Source organism: Ranitomeya imitator, chromosome 1 (genome assembly GCF_032444005.1).
Source record: "Ranitomeya imitator isolate aRanImi1 chromosome 1, aRanImi1.pri, whole genome shotgun sequence".
NCBI lineage: Eukaryota > Metazoa > Chordata > Amphibia > Anura > Dendrobatidae > Ranitomeya > Ranitomeya imitator.
The window spans coordinates 836857878-836884169 of record NC_091282.1 but is presented as its reverse complement, the minus strand read 5'-3'; the positions used below and the strand labels follow the sequence as shown (position 1 = coordinate 836884169).

The 26292-nt window shown below is 44.7% G+C and overlaps 1 protein-coding gene across 1 annotated transcript in view; it reads right to left on the bottom strand.

Moving 5' to 3' along the window:
* The window catches only part of REXO1 (RNA exonuclease 1 homolog), a 256903-nt gene that overhangs the window by 145399 nt on the left and 85212 nt on the right, over positions 1–26292 (bottom strand). Inside the window, exons 4-6 of the mRNA XM_069740645.1 lie at positions 13355–13559; positions 4110–4246; positions 263–400 (exon numbers count right to left, since the gene is read on the bottom strand). Coding sequence (XP_069596746.1) covers positions 263–400; positions 4110–4246; positions 13355–13559 — 480 coding nt within the window. The remainder of the gene's footprint in view (positions 1–262; positions 401–4109; positions 4247–13354; positions 13560–26292) is intronic.

Here is a 26292-nt window from a genome sequence, read left to right as displayed (position 1 = left end):
GGAGCCAGGGCAGGAAGGGGGTGCGGCGCCCGTCAAATTAATGAAAAGTGACGATTTTCGTGCTAACTTTCCATTTCCATCCATCCAGAGTTTATGAAAGTTAATCAATAAAATTACACGTACCAAAAATTGGTGCCTTTAAAACATGAAGCAAGATGCACAAAAAAAATGTTTTTAATTAAAAGAAAAAAAAAAAACAGTTTGAAGGGGTAAGACACTAAATGGTCAACAATTTAAAAAGAAGTTCTAATATTTACCTTACCTTGTTAAACGCTTCTTCTTGTAGCTGACAGAACTTTAGGCACTCATCAATAAATAAGTTCAGATAACGCTGTCTAATAGTGGTAGGCACTTTTGCACCAAATTCAGTAGGTAGGACAGGTCTCTTCAAGGCTGCAGACTGTAAAAAAAAGAAAGCTGTAAAGGGGCCATTTGACTTATAACATTTTGTGAAGGTTTCAATAGAGTTTCTTTTGGCATTCGTTTGAGTGCCTCTAACACGCTGCAGATTGTATTCGTTTTTGCCGCGTTTTTTCGACGCAAAAACACATACACAACACAGCCCATTGAATTCAATGGGATTCCAAAATGCTGTGCTAATGCTGCATATTTTTCCGCGGTGGAATCACATTGCGGCAAAATAGGCAGCATGCTCCCCCCCCCCCCCTTCCGGGGTGAGTATAATAAAATGTATTTGTCTTATCTTTCATTTCAGATCAGTGGCTTATCTACAGCATTATAGAATGCACTGAAAGGTGGTGCCCGCATTTATATCGGCCAAACCTGGTGACAGGTTCCCTTTAACAAAAGTTAATCTCAATATTTTGTTATATATAGTTTGTTGGCAATGACAGAGGTCAAACGTCTAAGTCTTTACAAGGTTGGCACACACTGTCGGTGGTATGTTGGCCCATTTCTCCATGCAGATCTCCTCTAGAGCAGTGATGTTTCGGGCATGTCGCTGGGCAACACAGACTTTCACATCTCTCCACAGGCTTTCTATGGGGTTGAGATCTTGAGATTGGCTAGGCCATTCCAGGACCTTCATATGCTTCTTACGAAGCCATTCCTTCATTGCCTTGGCGGTGTGCTTGGGATCATTATCATGCTGAAAGATCCAACCACAATTTATCTTCAATGCCCTTGCTGAAGGAAGGAGGTTTGCACTCAATCTCACAATACATGGCCCCAATCATTCGTTCATGTATACAGATCAGTCGTCCTGGTCCCTTTGCAGAGAAACAACCCCAAAGCATGATGTTGCCACCCCCAAGTTTCACAGTAGGTATGGTGTTCTTTGAATGCAACTCTGCATTCTGTCTCCTACAAACACAACAAGTTTTGTTTCTACCAAACAGTTCTACTTTGGTTTTGTCAGACCATATGAGATTCTCGCAATACTCTTCTGGATAATCCAAATGGTCTCTAGCAAACTTCAGACGGGCCCGGACATGTACTGCAGGGGGACACGTCTGGCACTGCAGGACCCGAGTCCCTCGTGGCGTAGTGTGTTACTGATGGTAGACTTTGTTACTGTGGTCCCAGCTCTATGCAGGTCATTCACTAGGTCACCGCGTGTGGTTCTGGGATTTTTGCTCAATGTTCTTGTGATCATTCTGACCCCACTGGGTGAGATCTTGCGTGGAGCACCAGATCGAGGGAGATTATTGGTGGTCTTGTATGTCTTCCATTTTCTTATTATTCAGTCATCTCAGCCTGGTGCAGGGCTACAATTTTGTTTGTGGTCTCCTTCAAGAGCTCTGTGGTCTTCATAATAGTGGAGTCTGGAGTGTGACTGAGGTTATGGACAGGTGTCTTTTATACTGATAAGTTCAAACAGGTGCCATTACTACAGGTAATGAATGGAGGGCAGAGGAGCCTCCTAAAGAAGAAATTACAGGTCTGTGAGAGCCAGAAATCTTGCATGTTTTTAGGTGACCAAATACTTATTTTCCACCATAATTTGCAAAATAAATCTTGCCGAGTCAAACAAGGTGATTTTCTGGATTTGTTTTCTCATTTTGACTCTCATAGTTGTGGTCCACCTATGATGTCAATTACAGGTCTCATCTTTTTAAGTGGGAGAATTTGCACAATTGGTAGCTGACTAAAATAATTTTTTCCTCACTGTATATATCAGGATAAGGGGATATTAGTACAAAATTGACCACATTTTTTGCTTCAATTTTTTTTCCTCCTCTAAAACCTAAGTGCGTCTTATAGTCTGAAAAATACGGTACATCTACAGAATGGGAGGAATAGAACTAAGCAACAGCACGTGTGAAAAAGACTTCATTAATAGATCACAGACTGCACATAAGTTAACAGTGCAGCTGTAAAAAAGGCAAACAGTTATGGGATTTAGTGAGAGAAGTATAGATCACATGAAGTAATTAAGCCCTTTTACTCTGCCTTGGTCAGACCTTATCTGGAAAACTGTGTCGAGTTCTGGGCACTACATTTTAAAATAAAGACATAAAAAACTGGAGCAACTTCAGAGAAGAGCTACCGGGATGGACTGTCGTACAAGAAACGGTTAAAGGATCTGGGAATGTTTCGCTTGCAAAAAAAAGGATAAGAGGAGAAAATAGCTGCCTACAAATATCTGAAGGGATGTCACAGTGTAGATTGATGATCCTTATTCTCATTTGCACATGGAAACACTAGAAGCAATGGAATGAAACTGAAAGGGAAAAGATCCAGATTAGATAAAACTGACAGTAAAGATGATCAATAAGTGGAACAGGCTGCCACAAGAGGTGGCGAGTTCTCCTTCAATGGAAGTCTTCACACAGAGGCTGGACAGACATCTGTCCAAGATGGTTTAGTGAATCCTACATTGAGCAGAGGGTTGGACACGATAACCCTGGAGGTCCCTTACAACTCTAACATTCTATGAAATCTAAGGTTTAAAACACACTAGTTTGCTTCACATGTGTTTTTTTACTCCTGGTTTCCATACTTATGTCAGAGTTTTGCTGCCTTCAGTCTTATTCTACAATGTGCATATTCCACTAAGAACAATGAACCACTGCATGAACAGGTGTGTCCGCACGTTTGACTGGTACTGTATATTATATACAAGCACTTTGTTCTAAATTTATGATGCTGTTGGTAAATAATTATTACTCACTGCAGTATATATAGAGACACAAAAAAAGTACCATAAGTGTAAAAGCTTTTCTGGGTGACGTATATGAAAATACATGTCAAGAACAGAATATATTTTCATGAAATTAGCAACAAAGCGTAGAGATGGGTGTACCCGAACAGTTTGGGGTCCTTACCAAACACCTATTATTCGGGCACGGACCCTGAACACGGACTTCTCCAGGAAGTCTATGTTACCGTTTAGGTTCGGCACCATGAGAAACTACAGCGGCTCTGATCAGATTACCACTGGTCAGAGAGCTGCAGCTCCCCACACTGTCAGTTCACAGCACGAGCCTGCAGCTGTGACTGGAGGTAAAAAGTTTACCTCCGGTCATAGAGGTGTCGTCTGATGGAAGTACTACAGAGAGGGCAGACGGCGGCTGATGGGAGCATTCATCAGCCATCGCCTGCACTATAAATAAATAGATTAAAACAAAAAAAAATGTGATAAAAATGGTGTGGGTTGCCGCTGTATTTTTGATAACCAGCCAGGCAAAACTGACAGTTGCAGGCTGCAATCCTCAGCTGTCAGCTTTAGTATGGCTGGTTATCAAGAACAGAAAAGTCCCTACGCTTTTTTTTTTTTTTTTAAATGGCATGGCATTACCCCCATCTTTGACAACCAGCCAAGCTATAGCAGACAGCTGGGGGCTGGCATTCTCAGGCTGGTAAGGGGTCATGGATATTGCCTCTTTCAGTCTAAAAATAGCGGCCTGCTGCCGTCACAGAAATTTCTCACGGTGGACTGCTGTGAACTCACTAAGCTTGCGAAGGTCACCCCGGTTCATTGGCCAGGCTGGGAACGCGGTAACCTCGATTACATCACGGTTAGTCATTGATGCTGCGCTCGCAGCAGCTCATTCTCCTGTGGTTTATAGCCAAGACTAGCATCTTGGCATAGTCCAAGTTGAAAACTAACAATGAGTCTTCACAGCTTTCATTACAAAACAACTTACCTGCAGGGTAGGTACATGTGATCTTCGTTTTAAGGTAACAGAGCTAGTCTTTGAAGCCATGCCAGATTGTGTTCTCAATTTTATTGCAGATGAGCCATTACAAGTTTCACCAGTACCCAACTGTGTATTTTTTTCACCTGTGCATAATGATAGGTCATGGTTAAATATCACCATCCAAAAATCACAAGTCCAATATTATAAAGGGTTACCTACAAATAGAGTAATAAATAGTCCATGTAAACATAATGGTCAATTGTAGTGCGAAATTTCACCATTTGCAATGATTTATCTCAGACAGTCTATGTCAATTTGTCCATGGTAAAAATTTGTTCGATATGACTTGCATTTATTTGTAAAAAAAAAAAAAAAAAAAAAATTGAATTCCCATGCCCTTAAATCAGAGATATATTTAACAAAATAGTTAATAAATAAAATTTTCCCCAGGTTTACTTTACATCAGCACAATTTTTGAAACATGTTATAAGGGTTAAAAGTTGACCAGCGATTTCTCATTTTTTCAACAAAAGTTTACAATTTTTTTAATTATATATATTTTTTAGGGACCACATTACATTTGAAGTGACTTTGAGGGGTCTATATGACAACATACCCAAAAGTGACACCATTCTAAGAGCTGCACCTCTTAAGGTGCTAAAAAAAATACATTCAAAAGTTTATTAACCCTTCAAGTGCTTCACATGAATTTTTGTAACGTGAGGGAGAAAAAAAAAGAACGAACATATAATTTATTTTATTTCCCCCCCACCCCCACCATTTTTACTTTGGAACCAAATGTTTTGATTTTTGCAAGTGTTACAGGAAAAAATGGACCCCAAAATTTGTTGTGCAATTTCCCCCCGAGTACCTCAATACCCCATATGAGGGAGAAAACGACTGTTTGAATGCACGGAAGGGCTCAGAAGGGAAGGAGGGTTGTTTGACTTTTTAAAAGCAAAATTTGCTGAAATCATTAGCAGATGCTATGTCCCGATTGGAAAGACCCTGGTGTGCCTAAACAATGGAAACCCCCACAAGTGACTCCATTTTGGAAACTAGACCCCTCAAGAATGTATTTAGATGTGTGGTGAGCACCTTGAACCCCCAGATGCTTCACAGAAGTTTAGAACACCGATCCGTGAAAAAAATAAAATCACATTTTCAATCACAAAAATCTTGAGGCATTTTAGCACCAATTTATTTATTTTCACAAACTAGACCCCTGAGTAAACAGAAACCTCATGTGTGTGTGTGTGTGTGTCTGTGTCTGTGTGTGTGTGTGTGTGTGTGTGTGTGTGTGTGTGTGTGTGTGACTGCTTTTGAGGAACAGTGCAAAGCTTAGAAGGGAAGAAGCGCCACATTGGAGTTCAGATTTTGCTGGAATGGTTGGATGGTGCCATGTTACATTGGCAGAGCCCCCAAGGTGCCAGAACAACAGAAGCCCCCCATATGTGAACTTATTTTACCAACCACACTCCCCAATGAATTCATCTAGGAGTGCAGTGATCATATTGACACCATATGTGCCTCACAGAATTTTATACCATTGAGCGGTGAAGAATAAATTACATTTTTACTACTACTATGTTGTTTTAGCCCCAAATATTTTATTTTTCTAAGGGCTAATAGGAGAAATTTTTTTATAACAAACTAAGGTTCATTTTTTCCTGAATGCAACAATACTCTACATGGAAGCACATTTACCCGTTCCACTGCGCAGGCGCCACATTCCCAGACCCGCAGTGTGAATACACTACAACACACTGCGTGGCGGGATTTGGGGCCTCAGCTACACGAAGGTGCCGGTGACATCACGACAGGAGGCGGCGCCGGGTGGGATGATGGACGGCTGCGAGGTGCTTGAGTCAGGGACAAATCATACCTCCCCGACCCCCGACTCAATAGAGATATGGCGCCAAATTTATAAAAGTGATTATTTCCTAGGGATGCTAAACATAAGAGCCACCTTCACAGAATGCAGCCTTAGTGCTGCTGAAGGTGGCTCATTTACTTAAAAATGCCCTGGGGGGGGGGGGGGGGAAGGTTCCATTTACAGTAATTCTTATTTTTTCTATATAACACATTGTCACCATAATGCACCCTGTAAATTAAGTAGGCTCTCATCATTACAGAAATACCAAACATATGGGCACCAAGTGTGGTTTAGGCACACTGTGGGGCTCAGAAGGGAGGGGCATCTGGATTTGGAAGTGCAGAATTTTCTGGAATTTGTTTATTTTTAGTGAGGGAGAGCCATTGAGCTTTTCCAGAGCCCTTGCACTACCAGTAATGGGGAAGCCCCCTATATTTCCACTGACAGATGACGGACCTGAGTGGAAACTTGATTTTTGTGTGGATTTAGTTAAAGCTTTTATTGGGAACATTTTACAAAATAATTGGGAACACATTTATTCTGAACTCTATGCTGAGCACTTACAGCTAAATAGCCAAATGACGGGATTCAAATAAAACCCCAGAGGGAACCATTCACTATAATGAGGCAGTTACTCTGTTCAGTGTTTTGGGTTTTTTTTTTCCCCAGGAGGTGCACACAACTGCGGTGGTCCGCGAATTTAGTTGCTTAAAAAAGGCAGACACTGCCAGAACACAGGCTAGACAACACCCAAAGAGTCTCCATCTGCCTCATTATAGGGAATTTTCCACACGCTTACTTGCTTAGATAAAAGAGAACCTAGACATGTTTGGTGTCTATGAACTCATAATGACCTGCAGAATCATAACGGCAGGTCAGTTTTAGGATTTTGGAGAAACTAGCAAAAAAGCCAAACAAAAAACAAGTGTGGGATTGCACTTTTTTTGCAATTTCATCGCACTTGGAATTTTTTTCAAATTTTCTGCTACGCAACATGGTAGAACCAATGGAGTCGTTCAAAAGTACAACTTGTCCTGCAAAAATAAGCCCTCACATGGCCATATTGACGGAAAATTTAAAAAAAAAAACCTTACGGCTCTAGAAAGAAGGGGAGTGAAAAACGAAAGCTGCTCTGGCGGTTAACCCGCACCCACCCTCATTACATATCACCTCATCTGCTTCATCCAATAACCATTCAAGTTTATACAGCTTGGAGATGGGAAATCTGCATAAAAATATTGTCAACATTTTCACGTGCCTAATAATTCTGCACACATTGTATGAAAAAATATAAACACACACACGCGCGATATGCTGTGATTGGTGCTCTGAAAAAGAGTTACTGGCCAATCAGCATCAAAAGGATTAATCTAAAATGACGATCACCGCTGTGCACAACATCTTTACTATACCTCAGAAAGAATATAATTGGGGGCCAGTGCGATCCTCCTGTGATCTGTCTCCAGCCATTCCCTGTGCTGTGTGCTGCCTGCTATGTGACTGATATGGGATCACAGCAGCAGTTCCCAAATCCCCGTTTCAGTATTTACTGATACGGATTCAGGAAGAAAGGAAGATCCCATAATCCTCTTGTTCTTCCTCCTCCTCATCTAGTGAGGAGGGACCCCCAGCAAGTCGCTCCAAGACCCAGGCAACCCCCTCAGCAATCGATCCCATATGGATTCCACCCACCGAAAATTATTAGCCCGTTATTCCGCATTTCATGGGCAGGTCAGGAATCCAATTTGACAGGTCTGACTGAAATTAACTTTCAAATTCTTTTTCAGCAAGGAAATAATAAGTCTTATGATGGCCCAGGCAAATTTGCATGCCCATCAATTTTTTCACCCATAGTCCCACGTCCTCATACGCCAGATGGACCCCTGGAAATGCAGCAGAGATTATGACTTTTTGGTGCATAGTCAGAAAACCAGAGCTAAAAGAGTATAAAAATGAAAACGTTTGAAAAAATGGAAAAATTATCACCAAATTTCCAATATTTTAACAAATAAATGCAAGTTATATCGAAAAAATTTTACCATTAGCATTAAGTACAATATCTCACAAAAAAATCTCAATCTATAGGATCTGTTGAAGTATTTTAGAGGTATTACCTCAAAGTAACATACATACATAGTAACATAGTTGTTAAGGTTGAAGGAAGACATTGGGTATGTGCACACGTATTCTTGAGGTCTGCGGATTTTTCCGCAGCGGATTTGTGAAAACAGCAGGTAAAAGGCACTGCGTTTTACCTGCGGATTTCCTGTGGAATTACCGTGGATTTACCACGGTTTTTGTGCGGATTCCACAGCGGTTTTACACCTGCGGTTTTCTATTATGGAGCAGGTGTAAAACTGATGCGGATTCCACACAAAGAATTGACATGCTGAGGAATGTAAACCGCTGCGTTTTTTTTCCGCAGCATATGCACTGCAGATTGTGTTTCCCATAGGTTTACATTGTACTGTAAACGCATAGGAAACTGCTGCGGACCCGCAGCTGCGGAAATGCTGCGGATCCGCAGCAAAATCCGTCAGCTGTCAACTGAGCAGTGAGTTAGGAGCAGCAAATGAATACTCCTTCACAGGGACACACATGGTTTCCCCAGAGCTGGATTCCTGCAGCAGCTGAGGAGATCTGTGTGTCTGGTGGAGGAGGCAGCAGCAGGGGCCGGAGGGGACAAGATCGCTTCATACCTGCCTGGCTGTGCTGGATGCTGAGTGCTCCAGCACAAGGACATGTGTGATGTCATGAAGAGGGCGGGCTGGAGCATCACATGGCAGCACAGAGCCCTCCCTCTTCTGATGTCATCACAGGTCCTGCAGACACCAAACTACAATCTGAAAGCTTACTCCTGTGCTGTGGAGAGGCAGGGAGAGTTCTGTGGTGTCATGGGATGAGATGCTCCAGCATTTTACCTCACCAGTGTGGCTGGCTGCCACAATTAAAAGGTTAGTTACTACAACACACAATAAAGCACTCTGCCACTTCTGTGGTGAACTATAACTCCCAGCATGCCATAAGATCTGCAAGACATGCTGGGAGTTATAGTTCTCCAAATGGGATCTCAAAGCAGCACTCCAGTGTTATTTTTCAGTGCTGGAGTGGTGCTTTAAATATAAGCCCTGTGCCCCCATTCTTATACTCACCCTCCAGCGTCTTCATATAGTACTTTACAGCGACCACACTGGTCCCGTAGCTTCCAACATAATAGCATATTATTATATATAATAACAACACATATAATAGTATGTTTATGTTATTAAATATTTTACCACTTTTTTGCTTCAAATATGTGTTTCCCTATTTTCCACCTCTAAAATCTGGGTGCTTCTTATAGTCCGGTGCGTCTTCTAGTCCGAAAAATACGGTACTTTTCAAGAAAGGCATCCAGTCCCCTCTTAAATTTAAGTAATGAATCACTCATTACAACATACGGCAGAGACTTCCATAGTCTCGCTGCTCTTACAGTAAAGAACTCGCGTCTGTTATTATGCTTAAACCTTCTTTCCTCCAGACGTAGAGAATGCCCCCTTGTCCCTGTCTCAGGTCTATGATTAAAAAGATCATCAGAAAGGTCTTTGTACCATACCCTCCTATATTTATACATTGTAATAAGCCCCTAAGCCTTCATTTTTCCAAACTAAATAGCCCCAAGTGTAATAACCTATCTTGGTATTGCAGACCCCCCAGTCCTCTAATAACCTTGGTCGCTCTTCTCTGCACCCGCTCCAGTTCAGCTATGTCTTTCTTATACACCGGAGACCAGAACTGTACACAGTATTCTAAGTGTGGTCGAACTAGTGACTTGTATAGAGGTAAAATTATGTTCTCCTCATGAGCATCTATGCCTCTTATTTGCCTTTGTAGCAGCTGCCTGACACCGGCCACTAAATGCGAGTTTATCGTCCACCCAGGTCTTTTTCAGTGACAATTTTGCCCAGTGTTTTAGGCTATGTGCACACGTTCAGGAAAGTTTGCAGAATTTTCCTGAGCAAATGCAGACTACTTTTGCAGGAAATCCGCTCGCATTTTTTGCGGATTTTTCTGGAGATACCCAATGCAATAATATAGCGGCAAATCTGCGAAAAATCCGCAAAATTAATGAACATGCTGCGTTTTTTTCCCACGATGCGTTTTTTTCCCGTGAAAGCATGGGAACAAAAATTGTGGAATGCATTAAATTGATGGGATGCTTAATGTAAGCGTTTTTGCAGCGGAAAACCGCTGAAAAAAAACGCGAAAAATCCAGAACGTGTGCACATAGTCTTACAATTAAGCACATAATTATACATCTTATTACTTCTACCCAAGTGCATGACCTTACATTTATCCCCATTAAAGCTCATTTGCCATTTATCAGCCCAAGCTTCTAGTTTACATAAATCCTCCTGTAATATAAAATTGTCCTCCTCTGTATTGATTACCCTGCAGAGTTTAGTGTCATCTGCAAATATTGAAATTCGGCTCTGTATGCCCCCTACAAGGTCATTAATAAATATGTTAAAAAGAAGAGGGCCCAATACTGACCCCTGTGGTACCCCACTGCTAACCGCGACCCAGTCCGAGAGTGCTCCATTAATAACCACCCTTTGTTTCCTATCCCTGATCCAGCTCTTAACCCACTTACACATATTTTCCCCTATCCCCATTGTTCTCATTTTATGTATCAAAAGCTTTTGAAAAGTCCACATACACTACGTCCACTGCGTTCCCTTGGTCCAGTCCGGAACTTACCTCTTGACAGAAACTGATATTGGGTCATGAGGTTATTCTTCTTCAGATACAGTATAGCATCCCTTAGAATGCCCCATAGGATTTTACCCACAGTAGAGGTTAAGCTTACTGGCCTATAATTTCCACGTTTAGTTTTCGTCCCCTTTTTGAATATTGGCACCACATTTGCTATACGCCAGTCCTCTGGTACAGACCCTGTTATTATTGAATATTGAAAGATTAAAGGGAACCTGTTGCCCCCCCCCCCCCATCCCAGGCGTTTGTAACTAAAAGAGCCACCTTGTGTCTCTTGTGCAGCACTAATGCTGCATTCTGACAAGGTGGCTCTTTAGTTTCAAATGCCTGCACACGCTGAAATAAACACTTATAAAATCTGCCCCCACATACCCCGAATCCATCCGGGAGGCGGGACTTTCCTTTCTAATGAGACGCAGCACAGCCGTCACTCCTGGCTTGTGCGCGCCACCTCCTCTTCCTGCATTATAGTTCCTGGCGCCTGCGCTGTAAGTACGAAGGGCAGCACAACTGCGCATGCCCGGAAAAAAAACTTACAGAGCAGGCGCCGGGAATGATAATGCAGGAAGAGGAGGTGGCGCCCGGCGAGCACAGGCCCGGAGTGACGGCTGTGCTGCGTCTCATTAGAAAGGAAAGTCCCGCCTCCCGGACGGATTCAGGGTATGTGGGGGCAAATTTTATAAGTGTTTATTTCAACGTGTGCAGGCATTTGTAACTAAAGAGCCACCTTGTCAGAATGCAGCATTAGTGCTGCACAAGTTGGCTCTTTTAGTTACAAACGCCTGAGTGGGTGACAGGTTCCCTTTAAAAATAATGGTCTATCAATGACTGTACTAAATTTCTGTAGTACTCGGGGGTGTATCCCATCTGGGCCCGCAGATCTGTCAATTTTGGGTTAAGCAGGTTACATTTCATGGGGAATTTTTGTTATCACTGATCATATTGTCTGCCATGGGAATTTCTTGTGTAAATACTGTTGAAAAAAAGTCATTTAGCATATTGGCTTTTTCCTCATCCTTTTCCACCATTTCACCCAGACTATTTTTAAGGGGGCCAACACTATCATTTTTTAGTTTCTTACTATTTAGGTAGTTAAAGAATATTTTGGGATTATTTTTACTATCTCTGGCAAGGAGTTCTTCTGTCTCAATCTTTGCTGCCTTGATTTGCTTTTTACAGAATTTATTTCATTTTCTGTATTTATTTAATGCCTCCTCACTACCTACTTCCTTTAATTCTCTAAATGCTTTCTTTTTGTCCCTTATTGCGCCCCTTACAGCTCTATTTAGCCATATTGGTTTCCTCCCATTTCTAGCATGTTTATTCCCATAAGGTATATACTGTGCACAGGTCCTATCCAGGATGCTAATAAACATCTCCCATTTTCTTTGTGTATTTTTATGTTTCAGGATATCGCCCCAGTTAATTGCACCAAGATCATTTCTCATCCATTGGAAATTTGCCCTCCTGAAGTTTAGTGTCCTTGTTTTTTCCCCCTCCCCTTAACTCCACCCACATAGACTCCATAGGGATATAGGGATTCACCTATATTAACACGCAGGATGGGTTTTAAGGACGATTTTACATATAGACACACCCCTCCCCCTCGCTTATCTGTTCGGTCATTTCTGAACAGGCTATAGCCCTGTAAGTTAACAGCCCAGTCATGGCTCTCATCCAGCCATGTTTCAGATATCCCCACCATGTCATAATAATAACCTTTATTCATAATTATGCTCAACAAAATTCTAAATCGTCCATTTTGTTGGCGAGGCTTCTGGCATTAGTATACATGCACTTTATGTATCTTTCCGTACCTCTATTATTTTTTAAATTATTAGCGGTTCTAACCCCACCCCCAACTTCCTTATTTGTGCCCAGGTCTCTATCTGCACTATCTTCCCCTCCTATAAAATGAATACCCTCCCCCCCAATCCCTAGTTTAAACACTCCTCCAACCTTCTCGCCATTTTCTCCCCCAGCACAGCGGCACCTTCACTATTGAGGTGCAGTCCATCCCTAGCATATAACCTGTAGCAAACTGAGAAGTCGGCCCAGTTCTGCAGGAAACCAAACCCCTCCTTACTAAACCAATTCTTGAGCCACTTATTAACCTCCCTAATCTCCCATTGCCTCTCCTTCGTGGCACAGGCAGTATTTCAGAAAATACCACCTTAGAGGTCCTTGATTTAAGCTTGCATCCTAATTCCCTGACAGTGGTCAGAATTGTAAGAATTTGGCCTGGTCAAGAAGATGAAATCAGGTTTTGGGGTGATAACCCATTTAAATGCTACAAATCCAATTAACAGCAATATTTAGGAGGTTAATCTGTTAAGCAGTTACTCTTGGGTGCTGGCTCCATGTTAGAGGTATGATGTGTGACAATAAGTGATTAAAGTAATAGGTGACATTTTGATAATGTACCAGGTTTATAATTCAATCATTCAGTTTTTATTAGTACATGTCGTGTCACAGACATGAAGATTATTCTGGCTACCAGAGCCATGAAATATCCAGATCCCTCTGTCATCAAAATGAACTAAAATGTATGCATTTATCAACAGTTGCGGACAATTTATATAATTTTTTTCTTTAAAATTGTGCATATTTAATTACTTACAAATAATAGAAGAAAGAGAACCAGACAGTTTTGCTATCCTTTTCATGGGATCCGTTTCCTGAGTAATACTGGGCAAGAGAGATGCCTTTTGTTGAGCAATCAGTTGTGCAGCTTGCTCCTGGGCTTTCTGGATTCTCTGATAGCAAATTTCCTGAGGGTTTAGGCGTCTGTAAGGCTGAATAGAGGCTGAAGTAGGCGAATCTAACTGAAGGAATAAACAAAAAAAACAAACACACAATGATAACTTTACATGCTTGATATTGTATAAAGAACATTGCTTTAGTTCTCGTGAAGCACCTGAGGGGTTAATAAACTTCTTGAACGTGGTTTTGCACACCTTGAGGGGTGCAGTTTTTTAGAATGGTGTAACTTTTGGATATTTTCTGTTATATTAACCCCCCAAACTCACTTTAAATGTGATGTGGTCCCTAAAAAATTGGATTTGTAAATTTTTTCGACTTAAAAAAAAAATATGGTTCAAAAATTGTGCGGATAAAAAGTAGACATGTGGCAAATGGTATTTAACTATTTTGTGTGACACCACTCTCTGAGTTATATGGAGCAATTTTTTTTACTACTAACACGAAGTACAATGTCACAAAAAACAGTCTCAGAATGAGTGGGATACGTTGAAGTGTTCCAGAGTTAAAACCTCAAAGTGACAGTGGTCAGAATTGTAAAAATTGGTCATTAAGTACCAAATTTGTGTCTGTCACTAAGGGGTGGAAATTATTATTATTCAAAGATCTATTGATTAAAATTAACTTTGTTAATTGAAAACTCCACCAGCTGAAAAACCCGGTTAAAATGTGTGTTTTAGGTCAAGTTCCCACAATGACTTTTTGACGATGCGCATGGGGGAGGACATGTGGGGCTCATGCCGCATATGGGGGAGGCTCTTTGGGGCTCTTACAGTATATAAGGGGCCGTGGGGTGGCTCATACTATATGCAGAAGGGGGAGTACTCGGGTTCAAACGATATATAGGGGGGAGGGTGTCAGCATACGTAATTCTGCTCGATATTAGTAATGCAATTAATATTACCCCTAAGGGTGGTTTGCATGTTAATGACCACTGTCCATTTATGAGGTATTAACTCTGGAACGCTTCAACAGATCCCGATGATTCTGAGTTGACCATCGATTTCTCATTTTTACAACACCATTTTATTTATTTTTTTTATTTTTTTTTTTAAATGGGACCACAATCACATTTGAAGTCACCTTAAGGGGTCTATATGATGGTCATCGTCTTAGGCTACGTTCACATTAGCGTTGCGCGCCGGTGCGTCGGCGACGCAACGGCGACGCAACGCGCGACGCACCAAAAACGCGCGCAAAAACGCTGCGTTTTGCGACGCGTGCGTCGTTTTTTGACGGAAATCGGACGCACGAAAAATGCAACTTGTTGCATTTTCGTGCGTCCGACGCTAGCGTCGAAAACGACGCACATGTCGAAAAACGCTTACAAAAAAACGCACGCATCCCCTATGTTAAACATAGGGGCGCGTCGCTGCTGCGTCGCCGACGCAACAGCGACGCACATTAGCGTAACGCTAATGTGAACGTAGCCTAAGTGTGACACCATTCTAAAAACTGCACCCCACAAAGTGCACAAAACCTCATTCAAGAAGTTTATTAACCCTTCATGTGCTTCACAGGAATTTTTGGAATGTTAAAATATATATATACATACATACACTAGATTGTGGCCGGATTCTAACGCATCGGGTATTCTAGAATATGCATGTCCCCGTAGTATATGGACAATGATGATTCCAGAATTCGCGGCAGACTGTGCCCGTCGCTGATTGGTCGAGGCAACTTTTGTGACATCATCGTCGCCATGGCAACCATTATGACATCTACGTCGATACTGTGCCCGTCGCTGAATCAGAAACGTGAGATGTCTACGTCCTTTATGACATCGTCGCTGTGCCCGTTGCTGATTGGTCGAGGCCTGGCGGCCTCGACCAATCAGAGACGCGGGATTTCTACGTCGATGCTGTGCCGGTCTCTGATTGGTCGAGGCCTGGCGGCCTCGACCAATCAGAGAGCCGGGATTTCCAGGACAGACAGAGACAGACAGACAGACAGACAGACAGACGGAAAAACCTTTAGGCAATTATATATATAGACTAGATGTTGGCCCGATTCTAACGCATCGGGTATTCTAGGATATGCATGTCCCCGTAGTATATGGACAATGATGATTCCAGAATTCGCGGCAGACTGTGCCCGTCGCTGATTGGTCGAGGCAACCTTTATGACATCATCGTCGCCATGGCAACCATTATGACATCTACGTCGATACTGTGCTCGTCGCTGATTGGTCGAGTCCGCCAGGCCTCGACCAATCAGAGAGGCGGGATTTCCAGGACAGACAGACAGACAGACAGAAAGACAGACAGACAGAAAGACAGACAGACAGAAAGACAGACAGAAAGACAGACAGACAGAAAAACCCTTAGACAATTATATATATATAGATATTTATAACGCTGGGAGCATCACTCTGTCCGAAGCCTTTATAGACTGCGCAAGCACAGTCTGGACCCCACAGAGTGACGCTTCCAGGAGATCGCGGTATGCGTAAGCACTGAACGCACACAGCGATCTCCAACGGATAGCAGCATACAGGGCATATACCATGGAGCATCTTATGGGGCCATAAACCATAATGGAACAGTGTACGGGGGCATATACCATGGAGCATCTCATGGGGCCATAAACCATAATGGAGCAGTGTACGGGGGCATATACCATGGAGCATCTTATGGGGGCCATCAACCATAATGGAGCAGTGTACGGGGGCATACATACACTATGGAGCATCTTATGGGGCTATCAACCATAATAGAGCAGTGTACGTGGGCATACACTATGGAGCATCTTATGGGGCCATCAACCATAATGGAGCAGTGTACAGGGGCATATACTATGGAGCATCTTATGGGGGCCATAAACCTTTATGGAGCAGCATATGGGGCATATGGATGGGAGCAGCACAATAAAGAATGGTGGTGCAGGATGGGAGCAGCACATGACAGAACGGGGGCGCAGGATGGCAGCAGCACATGACAGAACTGGGGCGCAGGATGGGAGCAGCACATGACAGAACGGGGGTGCAGGATGGAGCAGTTCATGACAGGATAGGGACGCAGGATGGAGCAGCACATGACAGGATGGGGACGCAGGATGGAGCAGCACATACCAGGATGGAGACCATATACCAATATAGATGCTCGCCACCCGGGCGTAGAACAGGTTCAATAGGTAGTATAAATTTTATATAGTAAACTCTTCAATATTGTGCTGAGTGTCGGCTACTTCCCTCATACCTGGAACCAAGGCCTCATCACACCCATCCACAAGAGTGGGGACCGGTATGACCCAGCCAACTACAGAGGCATATGTGTCAGTAGCAACCTGGGAAAACTGTTCAACAGTATCCTGAACAAGAGGATCCTCACCATCCTCACCGAGCACAACGTCCTCAGCAAGAGCCAAGCAGGGTTCATGCCGAACCACCGCACCACTGACCACATCTATACTCTGCACAGCCTCATTCAGAGACACGTCTACAATACAAAGAATGGGAAGATATATGCCTGCTTTGTGGACTTTAAAAAGGCCTTTGATTCAGTGTGGCACCCGGGCTTATTCCTGAAACTGCTGGAGAGTGGAATAGGAGGAAAGACCTATGATGTCATCAAAAGCTCCTACACCGAGAACCGCTGCAGCGTGAGTGTGAACGGCAGAAGCCGCGGAGTCAGACAAGGCTGCAGCCTTAAGGTACCGTCACACTAATCGACGCTGCAGCAATACCGACAACGATCCGGATCGCTGCAGCGTCGCTGTTTGGTCGCTGGAGAGCTGTCACACAGACAGCTCTCCAGCGACCAACGATCCCGAGGTCCCCGGTAACCAGGGTAAACATCGGGTTACTAAGCGCAGGGCCGCGCTTAGTAACCCGATGTTTACCCTGGTTACCATCGTTAAAGTAAAAAAAACAACCACTACATACTTACCTACTGCTGTCTGTCCCCGGCGCTGTGCAGTTTTCTTTAGGTTGACCGGTAGAGCCCAGGTGGAGCTGAATTTCTCTAGGATTTTCAGGTTGTCCTGGAGGCCTTGCTCGGTTGGTGACAGCAGCAGCAGGTCATCTGCATACAGCAGGAATTTCACCTGAGCGTCGTGGAGGGTGAGACCTGGTGCTGAGGAGGATTCCAGGGCGGTAGCCAGCTCGTTGATGTAGATGTTGAAGAGCGTTGGACTTAGGCTGCAGCCTTGTCTGACTCCGCGGCTCTGCTGGAAATAAGCCGTTCTTTTGCCGTTCACACTCACGCTGTAGTGGTTCTCGGTGTAGGAGCTTTTGATGACATTATAGGTCTTTCCTCCTATTCCACTCTCCACACTGAATCAAAGGCCTTTTTAAAGTCCACAAAGCAGGCGTATATCTTCCCATTCTTTGTATTGTAGATGTGTCTCTGAATGAGGCTGTGCAGAGTATAGATGTGGTCAGTGGTGCGGTGGTTCGGCATGAACCCTGCTTGGCTCTTGCTGAGGACGTTGTGCTCGGTGAGGAAGGTGAGGATCCTCTTGTTCAGGATACTGTTGAACAGTTTTCCCAGGTTGCTGCTGACACATATGCCTCTTGTGGATGGGTGTGATGAGGCCTTGGTTCCGGGTACGAGGGAAGTAGCCGGCACTCAGCACAATATTGAAGAGTTTAACCATTGCAGCCTGTATTTCTGGTGGGCTGTACTTCAGCATTTCTGGTAGGATTCCATCCAGGCCACCGGCTTTTCTACATCTTATGGAGGAGAGTCTCTCGGTTACTTCCTGTAGTGTTATAGGTGTATCCACCGAGTTTTGGAAGTTTTTGATTTTTTCCTCCATTGCTTTTAGTTTTGCCATTATGTTTTCCTGTTCTTGGCTTAGTCCTTCCTTTGGAATGTCTTTATAGAGGTCTCTGAAGTATTGGAGCCAAAGGTTGCCATTTTGGATATGGTTGTTGTTTTTCTTGTCTTTGGTGCCCATGTGGTTCCATAGTTCCCAGGAGTTGTCTTGGAGTTGGTTAAGCTTGGTAGAGATGTAACTCTGCTTCTTCCTCCTGAGGATGGTTTTGTACTGCTTTTGTATGGAGTCATAGGCTTCCCTCAGACCCAGGTGGTTGGGGTCTCTGTGTTTCTTGTTTGAGGCTGTTCTCAGGGTCTTCCGTACAGCTTTACATTCTCTGACAAACCAGCCATTGACCTGTGTTTCTTTTGGTCTCTTGTAGTCGACTTTTTTAAGGTCGGACAGTCTGGCCATTGCGTAGAATATATTGTTGAGGTCCTTTGCGGCTTGGCTCACTCCCTCTGGGTTTGGCATGTACTCGAGGTTGTAGAAGTGGTGGAGCATCCGCTGTATTTCAGGTCTGCTGGAAGCTTCTTTATATTTTAGTGCCGACATTTTGGACCATTTATAGGATGGAGGCCGGGTGAAGAGGCCGCTCTGCTGTGGCTTCTGAGTGGATGGTTTCTCTGTAGATTTCATGTACAGAAGAAGTTGGCTGTGGTCTGACAGGTGCGTTTGTGGGGTGACTATGAAGGCACTGATATCTGCCAGGTTCAGATCTGTAATGGCGTAATCAACTACACTCCTCCCTACATGGGAGTTTAATGTATACCTTCCTAAGGAGTCACCCTTGCTTCGTCCATTAAGGATATGAAGTCCTAAACTTTTACATACGTTCAGGAGCTTTCTGCCACTTTTGTTGACTGTACTGTCATAGCTGTTTCTCTCAGTGTGTACAGGGTTTTGGCCGTCATTCTCTGCTCCAAGTATGTAGATGTTTCCATCCGTGGTCAGGAAGTCTCTCTCTCTCCCCGTTCTTGCATTGAGGTCTCCAAAGATGAGAACTTTGCCCAGGGCCTGATAATGAGCGGCTTCTCTTTGTAAGATCTCGAAGCAGTCTGGATTGAAGTAGGGGGACTCTGGTGGTGGTATATAGGTGGCACAGAGGTGGACATCAGACTGACAGGTGAGGATGGAGCTGCTGATTCTGATCCATATGTGGCTGCCTCCTTTCTTCACCGGTTTGATGTACTGGTGGAGCTCCTCTTTATACCAGATCGCTACTCCTCCTGAGCCCCGGCCCTGTTTGATGTTTTTATTTTTCTGGGCATGGACCGAGAATTCCTTGTATCCAATAGGCACCAGGGATTCGTTTTCGGCTCTGGTCCATGTTTCCAGGAGGATCTGAATGTCTTTATTTTTCAGACTTTGGATCTAAAACAAAGGACCCTGATTTTATACAAAGGTTGAGGCGTTGAGACCCTGGATATTCCAGCTGCTGATTGTAAGTGAAGACATTCTTCTGTGTGGTTTGTGTGCATATACCTTGTAATGAGTATGGCTGTGTGGGACAAATTGGATTTCTGACGGTTTTATAGAAGTGCTTGGTTACATCCAGTCACATTAGTTTTCTGCACAGTGCATTGAGCAGGTTCTTTATCTCATCCCTATCTCTGCTCTGCATGTGTCTGTGCGGGCTCAGTGGTCTCCTCCGTGGAGGTCTCCACATCTGATGGTCTGACACTGGGTGAAGAGCTTTGTTTCCAGCTTCAGGAGGTAGCATTGGGGTTTTCTGCTTTTTCGTTCTCGGGGGTCTTTCAGTGTGATTATGGCGACTGTTGAATCCAGGCCCGGGGGTCTCTGTTTAGCACGATATCCTTCAGCTCTTTGGCCAGGAGGCTCACCCCTTGTTTGTTGAGGTGTTTATTTTTTTTTTAAATCAGATATTTTTTATTAAACCATAAATATTGTACATAAACAATAAGAGGGATACTTTGTTACCAGCAATATACCAATGTACAATACTTTTTTAAAGAAAACATATTTAGTCCCATAACAAACTCCCCCCCCCTCCCCCTCCCTCCCTCCTCTAGAGACCTGTCAAGAGTCGACCCCCCCTACTTTGCCATATATAAAAATACAAGAAAAGGAAGATGACTTGTCAATAATCCTCCCAATGGGGCAAAAGGTCTTTAGATCACATTGATTCAAGCCACGGGTTCCACAACCTGTCAAAGAGGTCCGTCTTGTTCCTCCTAACGTAGATATTCCTCTCCAAAGCAATAATATGGTCCACTTGCTTCATAAAGTCTCTCCTTGTTGGTGGCTCTTCCCTAATCCAGAATTTGGCGATCAACTTTCGCGCGATAAATAACAGTCTAGCAATAACCATTTTATACAACTTATCAGTTATAATCTCCTCAACATAGCCCAAAACACATACCAAAGGATCACGCGGCACAGTGCAACCATATGCCAGTCCCACTTTATTCAGCACCACCACCCAGAAGGAGGACAACCTGGGGCACTGCCACAGCATATGAAGGATGCCCGCCTCGGACTGCGAGCATCTGGGGCATTCTGAACTAGCTCTCAATCCGGCTTTGAATAACATACCGTATTTTTCGGACTATAAGACGCACCGGACCATAAGACGCACCCCAAATTTGGGGTGAAAATTGCAGAAAAAAAGATTTTTTATAAGATGGGGGTCCGTCTTATTGTCCGAATTTACAGTATCTTACCTGAGGGCTGGCGGTGGCAGAGCAGGGTCACAGGAGGCAAGGTGTCGGCAGAGGTGGGGTGATGCTGGGATGAGGAGGTACTGGGATGAGAAGGTGCTGGGATCAGGAGGTGCTGGGATGAGAAGGTGCTGGGATCAGGAGGTGCTGGGATGAGAAGGTGCTGGGATCAGGAGGTGCTGGGATCAGGAGGTGCTGGGATCAGGAGGTGCTGGGATCAGGAGGTGCTGGGATCAGGAGGTAATGGGATCAGGAGGTGCAGTGAGAGGTATGGCATGAGAGGGGTCCCAGGCTTACCGTGCAGGCAATGCAGGCTTACCGTGGCAGCAGAGGTCCGGTGGCAGAGGTGCAGCGGCAGAGGTGCGGTGGCAGAGGTGGCGTAGTAAGCGGGGTCCCTTTCCCCGGTATGGTGATGCAGCAGCCCGGTATGCAGCAGAGCCGGGTGAATCCTGTTGTTATCGGTGGGCGCGGCCATCTTCCTGAGGCCGCGCGTGCGCAGATGGAGCGCTCTGCTTCCCGGGGCTTCAGGAAAATGGCGATCTCCATCTGCGCACGCGCGGCCTCCCGCGGCGAAAGGGACCCCGCTTACTGCGCCTCCTCTGCCCCCACACCTCTGCCGCTGCACCTCTGCCACCGGACCTCTGCCGCCACGGTAAGCCTGCATTGCGACTATTAGACGCACCCCCCATTTCCCCCCCTTTTTTGGGGGGGAAAAAGTGCGTCTTGTAGTCTGAAAAATACGGTATCCGGAGTTCTATATGCCCTATGAATAACAAATAATTGTGACAGCCTCCCAGGCTCGCTCATTGATATTTTGAGCACAGTCCAGTACTGATTCCCAATGATCGTTATCAATCGCCCCCAGGTCAGCCTCCCATTTCGCCCATGCTCTAAAAGGGTGTTCCTCCAAGAAAGAGAATAAAAGGAATTCGTATATTCCCGAGATCACCCCCTTCGTGCCACCCCCTACAAGGATAAAATCCAGCATAAGGTCCACCTGGATTTCAACGGGTCCTCTCCTACACTGTGCCCAGTGCGCATGAGAAAGTCGGCGGTATTGAAACAACTCAGAGTCCGGTAGTAAAAACTCCTCCTGCAATGCCTCAAAGTCTCTAATTCTGCCCTGATGTAAAATCTGGCCCATCCGATAGATGCCTGCCTCCCTCCAAATATGAAATCCCTCCATCTGTCTAAACTCCTGTAGGACACAGTTATTCCAAATGGGTGAGAATCTAGTGAGTGCGTGCACACCCCTAATCCCCTTAACTTTGTCCCAAACCTTGTGAATGAGCCTAATAGTACAAAATTTAGAGCCCTTCTCTCGGAAATGCCCCCCCTCCAGACCCTCACTCAATACCTTCGTCCCAATCAGTGATCTCAGGCTGCAAGGTGCCCGCGTCCCACCTGACACATCTCCCCATCCCTTGAAATGCTGACACTGTGAAGCCAAAAAGTACAACCACGGATTAGGCAGTGCCACCCCTCCCTCCGTCTTTGGTCTCTGTAGAGTTTCCTGTTTGAATCTGGGGCTCTTTCCACCCCAAATCAGCTCCCCAAACAAAGATCTAATCCTCAGAAACCTATTCTGCGATATCCATATAGGGGAGTTGTGCAGCACATAAAGTAGCTGCGGCATCACAATCATCTTTATCAAGTTTATCCTGCCGATTACTGATAAATGTAACTTCCTCCACGCCTGGACCTTAGTACGTATCCTACGCAGAAGAGGTGCCAAATTCAGTTCCTCAAAACTAGTCAAAGGGAGAGCGATCTGAATCCCCAGGTATTTAAATTTATCAACTAGCTTCAACCTTGTAAAAGAGTCCCCCCCACCACCGTCGCCACTATCCCCATCTATCAACATCATATTCGATTTGTCCCAATTGATCCTTAGGCCCGAGTAACTCCCAAATTCCTCAATAATGGCTTCAGTCTTAACCAGGGTCTCCTCAGAATCTTCCAAGAAAAGCAGAATATCATCAGCGTATAGCGCTACTTTTTCCTCTGCCTCCCCGTACATAAAACCCCTCACCTCCCGGGACCCTCTGATCTTCGCAGCAAGGGGTTCCACCGCCAAGGCAAAGAGCAGCGGGGACAAAGGGCAGCCCTGTCTAGTACCTCTAGACAAAGAAAAGGTCTCAGAGAGAGCATCATTCACTCTAGTTTTGGCTAACGGAGAAGAGTACAACAGCCGCACCCATGAAATAAAATTAGGTCCAAACCCCATTCGTTCCAGTACTGACCACAAATAGCTCCACTCCACGCAATCAAAAGCCTTATGGGCGTCTAAGGATACCACAACCCGTCTTCCGACATTGTCAGAAGGGATTTGCAAATTTAAAAATAACCTTCTCATGATTGAGTGCCGTTGATTTGTTGGGCATAAAGCCTGACTGATCCGGGTGAACCAGTCTGTCAATCACCCTGGATAACCTATTTGCCAGAGCTTTTGCCAGAATCTTAATGTCGGCCGTCAAAAGTGAGATTGGTCTATAGGATTCTGGTAGTTGTGGGTCCTTATCGGCCTTAGGGATAACGACCACAATAGCCTCTCTCATTGATAAAGGTAGCTCCCCTCTTTCCAGTGAGCTATTATACACCTCCGACAATTTGGCCAACAAAGTTTCTTTCAGTACCTTGTACACCTCGGCTGGAATACCGTCCGCCCCCGGAGCCTTACCCCCAGCAACCCCCGCCAAAGCGGCCCCCAATTCTTCCTCCCCAATCGGCTCCTCCAACAACTCACATTCTTCTCTGCTCAACCTAGGCAGGTCAATTCCCTCCAAGTAGCCCGTCATGTCCTCAGCCCCCTCTCCACACTAGAAGTATATAATTTATCGTAGAATTTCCTAAACACTTCCAGAATCTGCTCCCCCTGAGTAACCAATGTTCCATCCTCCCTCTTAATGGAGTAGACGTGCGAGGAGTCCCTTTGTGCAGATGCCACTACCGAAAGTAAATGCCCCACCTTTTCCCTCTCTGAATAGAAAGATGCTCTTTGAAAAGCCCGCAATCTCTCCGCCTTTCTCAGATATAATTGATTGACCTCCTGTTGAGCCTTCCTCATCCGACTCTGAGACTCCTTAGTGTAATGGGCCCCCAATGCCGCCTCAGCTGCCTTCAGTTCCTCCAGGACAGCTTGATCCTGTGCTCTAGTCCTAGTCTTGTGTCGTGAAATGTCCCGAAACAAAATACCCCTCAAATACGCCTTCATAGTGTCCCATACTACATGGCATTCAGCACTACCCTCATTAATCTTAAAAAACTCCTCTATCTCAGCCCCCACACTTTCCATGTCCAGGAGTTGTAGCCAGGAGGGGTGAACCTTCCATCCCATCTTCCGTGCTCCAACCTGTTCTGATAGCTTTAATGAGACCCGAACCGGACTATGATCTGATAGAATCCTAGGATTATATTCCAGCCCCCTTAGTAATTCGTTCATCCCATCATTACCCAAGGCGACATCGATTCGAGACATAGAACCATACGTGGTCGAGTAACAAGAATAAGAATATGTATTAGTATTGCGAACCCGCCATAAGTCAATCCAGCCTATTTCTCTAAGATAGTTCCCAAAAGGAGTGCCATTCCCGTCCCCGCGTAGCGGAGCGTGATTACTCTTATCCCAATGATCGTCAGCAATGTTGTTCACATCTCCCACCACCAGAAAGGGAACCCCGACCCACCCTCTCACATGCTCCAAAATCTCTTGCATTTTCTTGCCAGAATACGGCGGGGGTATATATAGTGAAACAATGCAAATCAAACGGTTAAAAATTTTACACACTAAAAAGACATACTGACCATCTTTATCAATTTTTACCTCTATTTCCTCAAATGGAGTACTTGTATGGATCAAAACAGACACCCCCCTTGCATAATTAGAGAATGTCGAGTGATACGCCCTGCGCACCCATTTTTTCTGTAACATATCAACTTTTTCCTCAACTAAATGAGTTTCTTGCAGGCATATCACCGAGGGCCTCGGTTTCAATAGGTACTGGAATATTGCCGCACGCTTAGTGGCATCCGCTAGCCCCCTAACATTCCAACTTATAATATTAACATTCCCTCTCATTTCCTTAAAGAAAGATATAAGATGAGAATCATCTCTCCCAGGTCTCCACCGATACCCTCTTCCCCCCCCTTCCCACCCCAACAACTAAACCAACCTTCCCCATCTGGAATTCAAAATAACTCAGATACTCCGAACTTTCTTTCTCTATATGAGAACTGAGGGCACTTGATATACCCTAGAGCTAGGTCCTTTACCGTCCATCTCTCCCCCTCCCACCGCGACCAATATGAACTATTCATTGCGCCGCCGAACACAATACTGTAACCGTTAGGTGTAATTAGACCAACTTCAACAGTAACATTCAAACAGAACCCCTCCCCCAAAGAGAGGCAGATCCAGTAGAGCTATAGATCCCCTGAATCAGTCTCAACGGTTCCTATCAGTGCCAATTTTCTTGGCGTTGGTGTCCAGCCATTGCGTCGCCTCCTCCGGACTTTGAAAAAATTGAACACGATCCAGCGCCACCACCCTAAGCTTGGCTGGGTAGAGCATTGAGTATTTTAGGTCCAGTTCACGGAGCCATCGCTTGACTTCACCAAACTTCATTCTAAGTTTCTGCACCGATGTCGAGTAGTCCGGATAAATGGAGATCCGATTTCCGTTTATGCTCAGGCCATCACTCAGCCTAGCCTTCCTCAGTAGAGTTTCCCGATCCCGGTAGTCCAAAATTTTTGCCAGTATAGCTCGAGGGGCAGAGCCAGGCGGCAGAGGACGAGTGGGGACCCGATGAGCCCTCTCCACTGAGAAATGGTTGGTAAGGTCTGCTCCTCCCACCGAGTTCTTAAGCCATGCCTCAATATATTCAGTGGGGTTGTTTCCCTCCACCTTCTCCGGCACCCCGATTATTCTTAAATTGTTTCTCCGAGATCGATTTACCAAATCATCTGTCTTAAATCCCAACTCTGCGATTCGTTGAATATATTTCTTTTCTTTTTTTTAACAGTTAGTTTGTCTGATCCTCCACACTGCCCACACGCTCCTCCACCACCTCCACTCTTTTTTCCACTTTGCGCATAGCAGAGTTAAGGGACTTCATTTCAACTGTCAGATCATCCACCCTTAGGTTCAGCGTGGACAAAGCAGATTTGCAGTGTATAACTGTCAGATCATCCACCCTTAGGTTCAGCGTGGACAAAGCAGATTTGCAGTGTATAACGACAGAGAAAATGTCCTGCAGTGTTGGTTCCCCCATACTTGGCTGCTGCACCTCATCAGAATCATTGGTCTGCACAGGGCTATCAGCAGGTGTCACATTTTCTGCACTGTGCACTCCCTGCG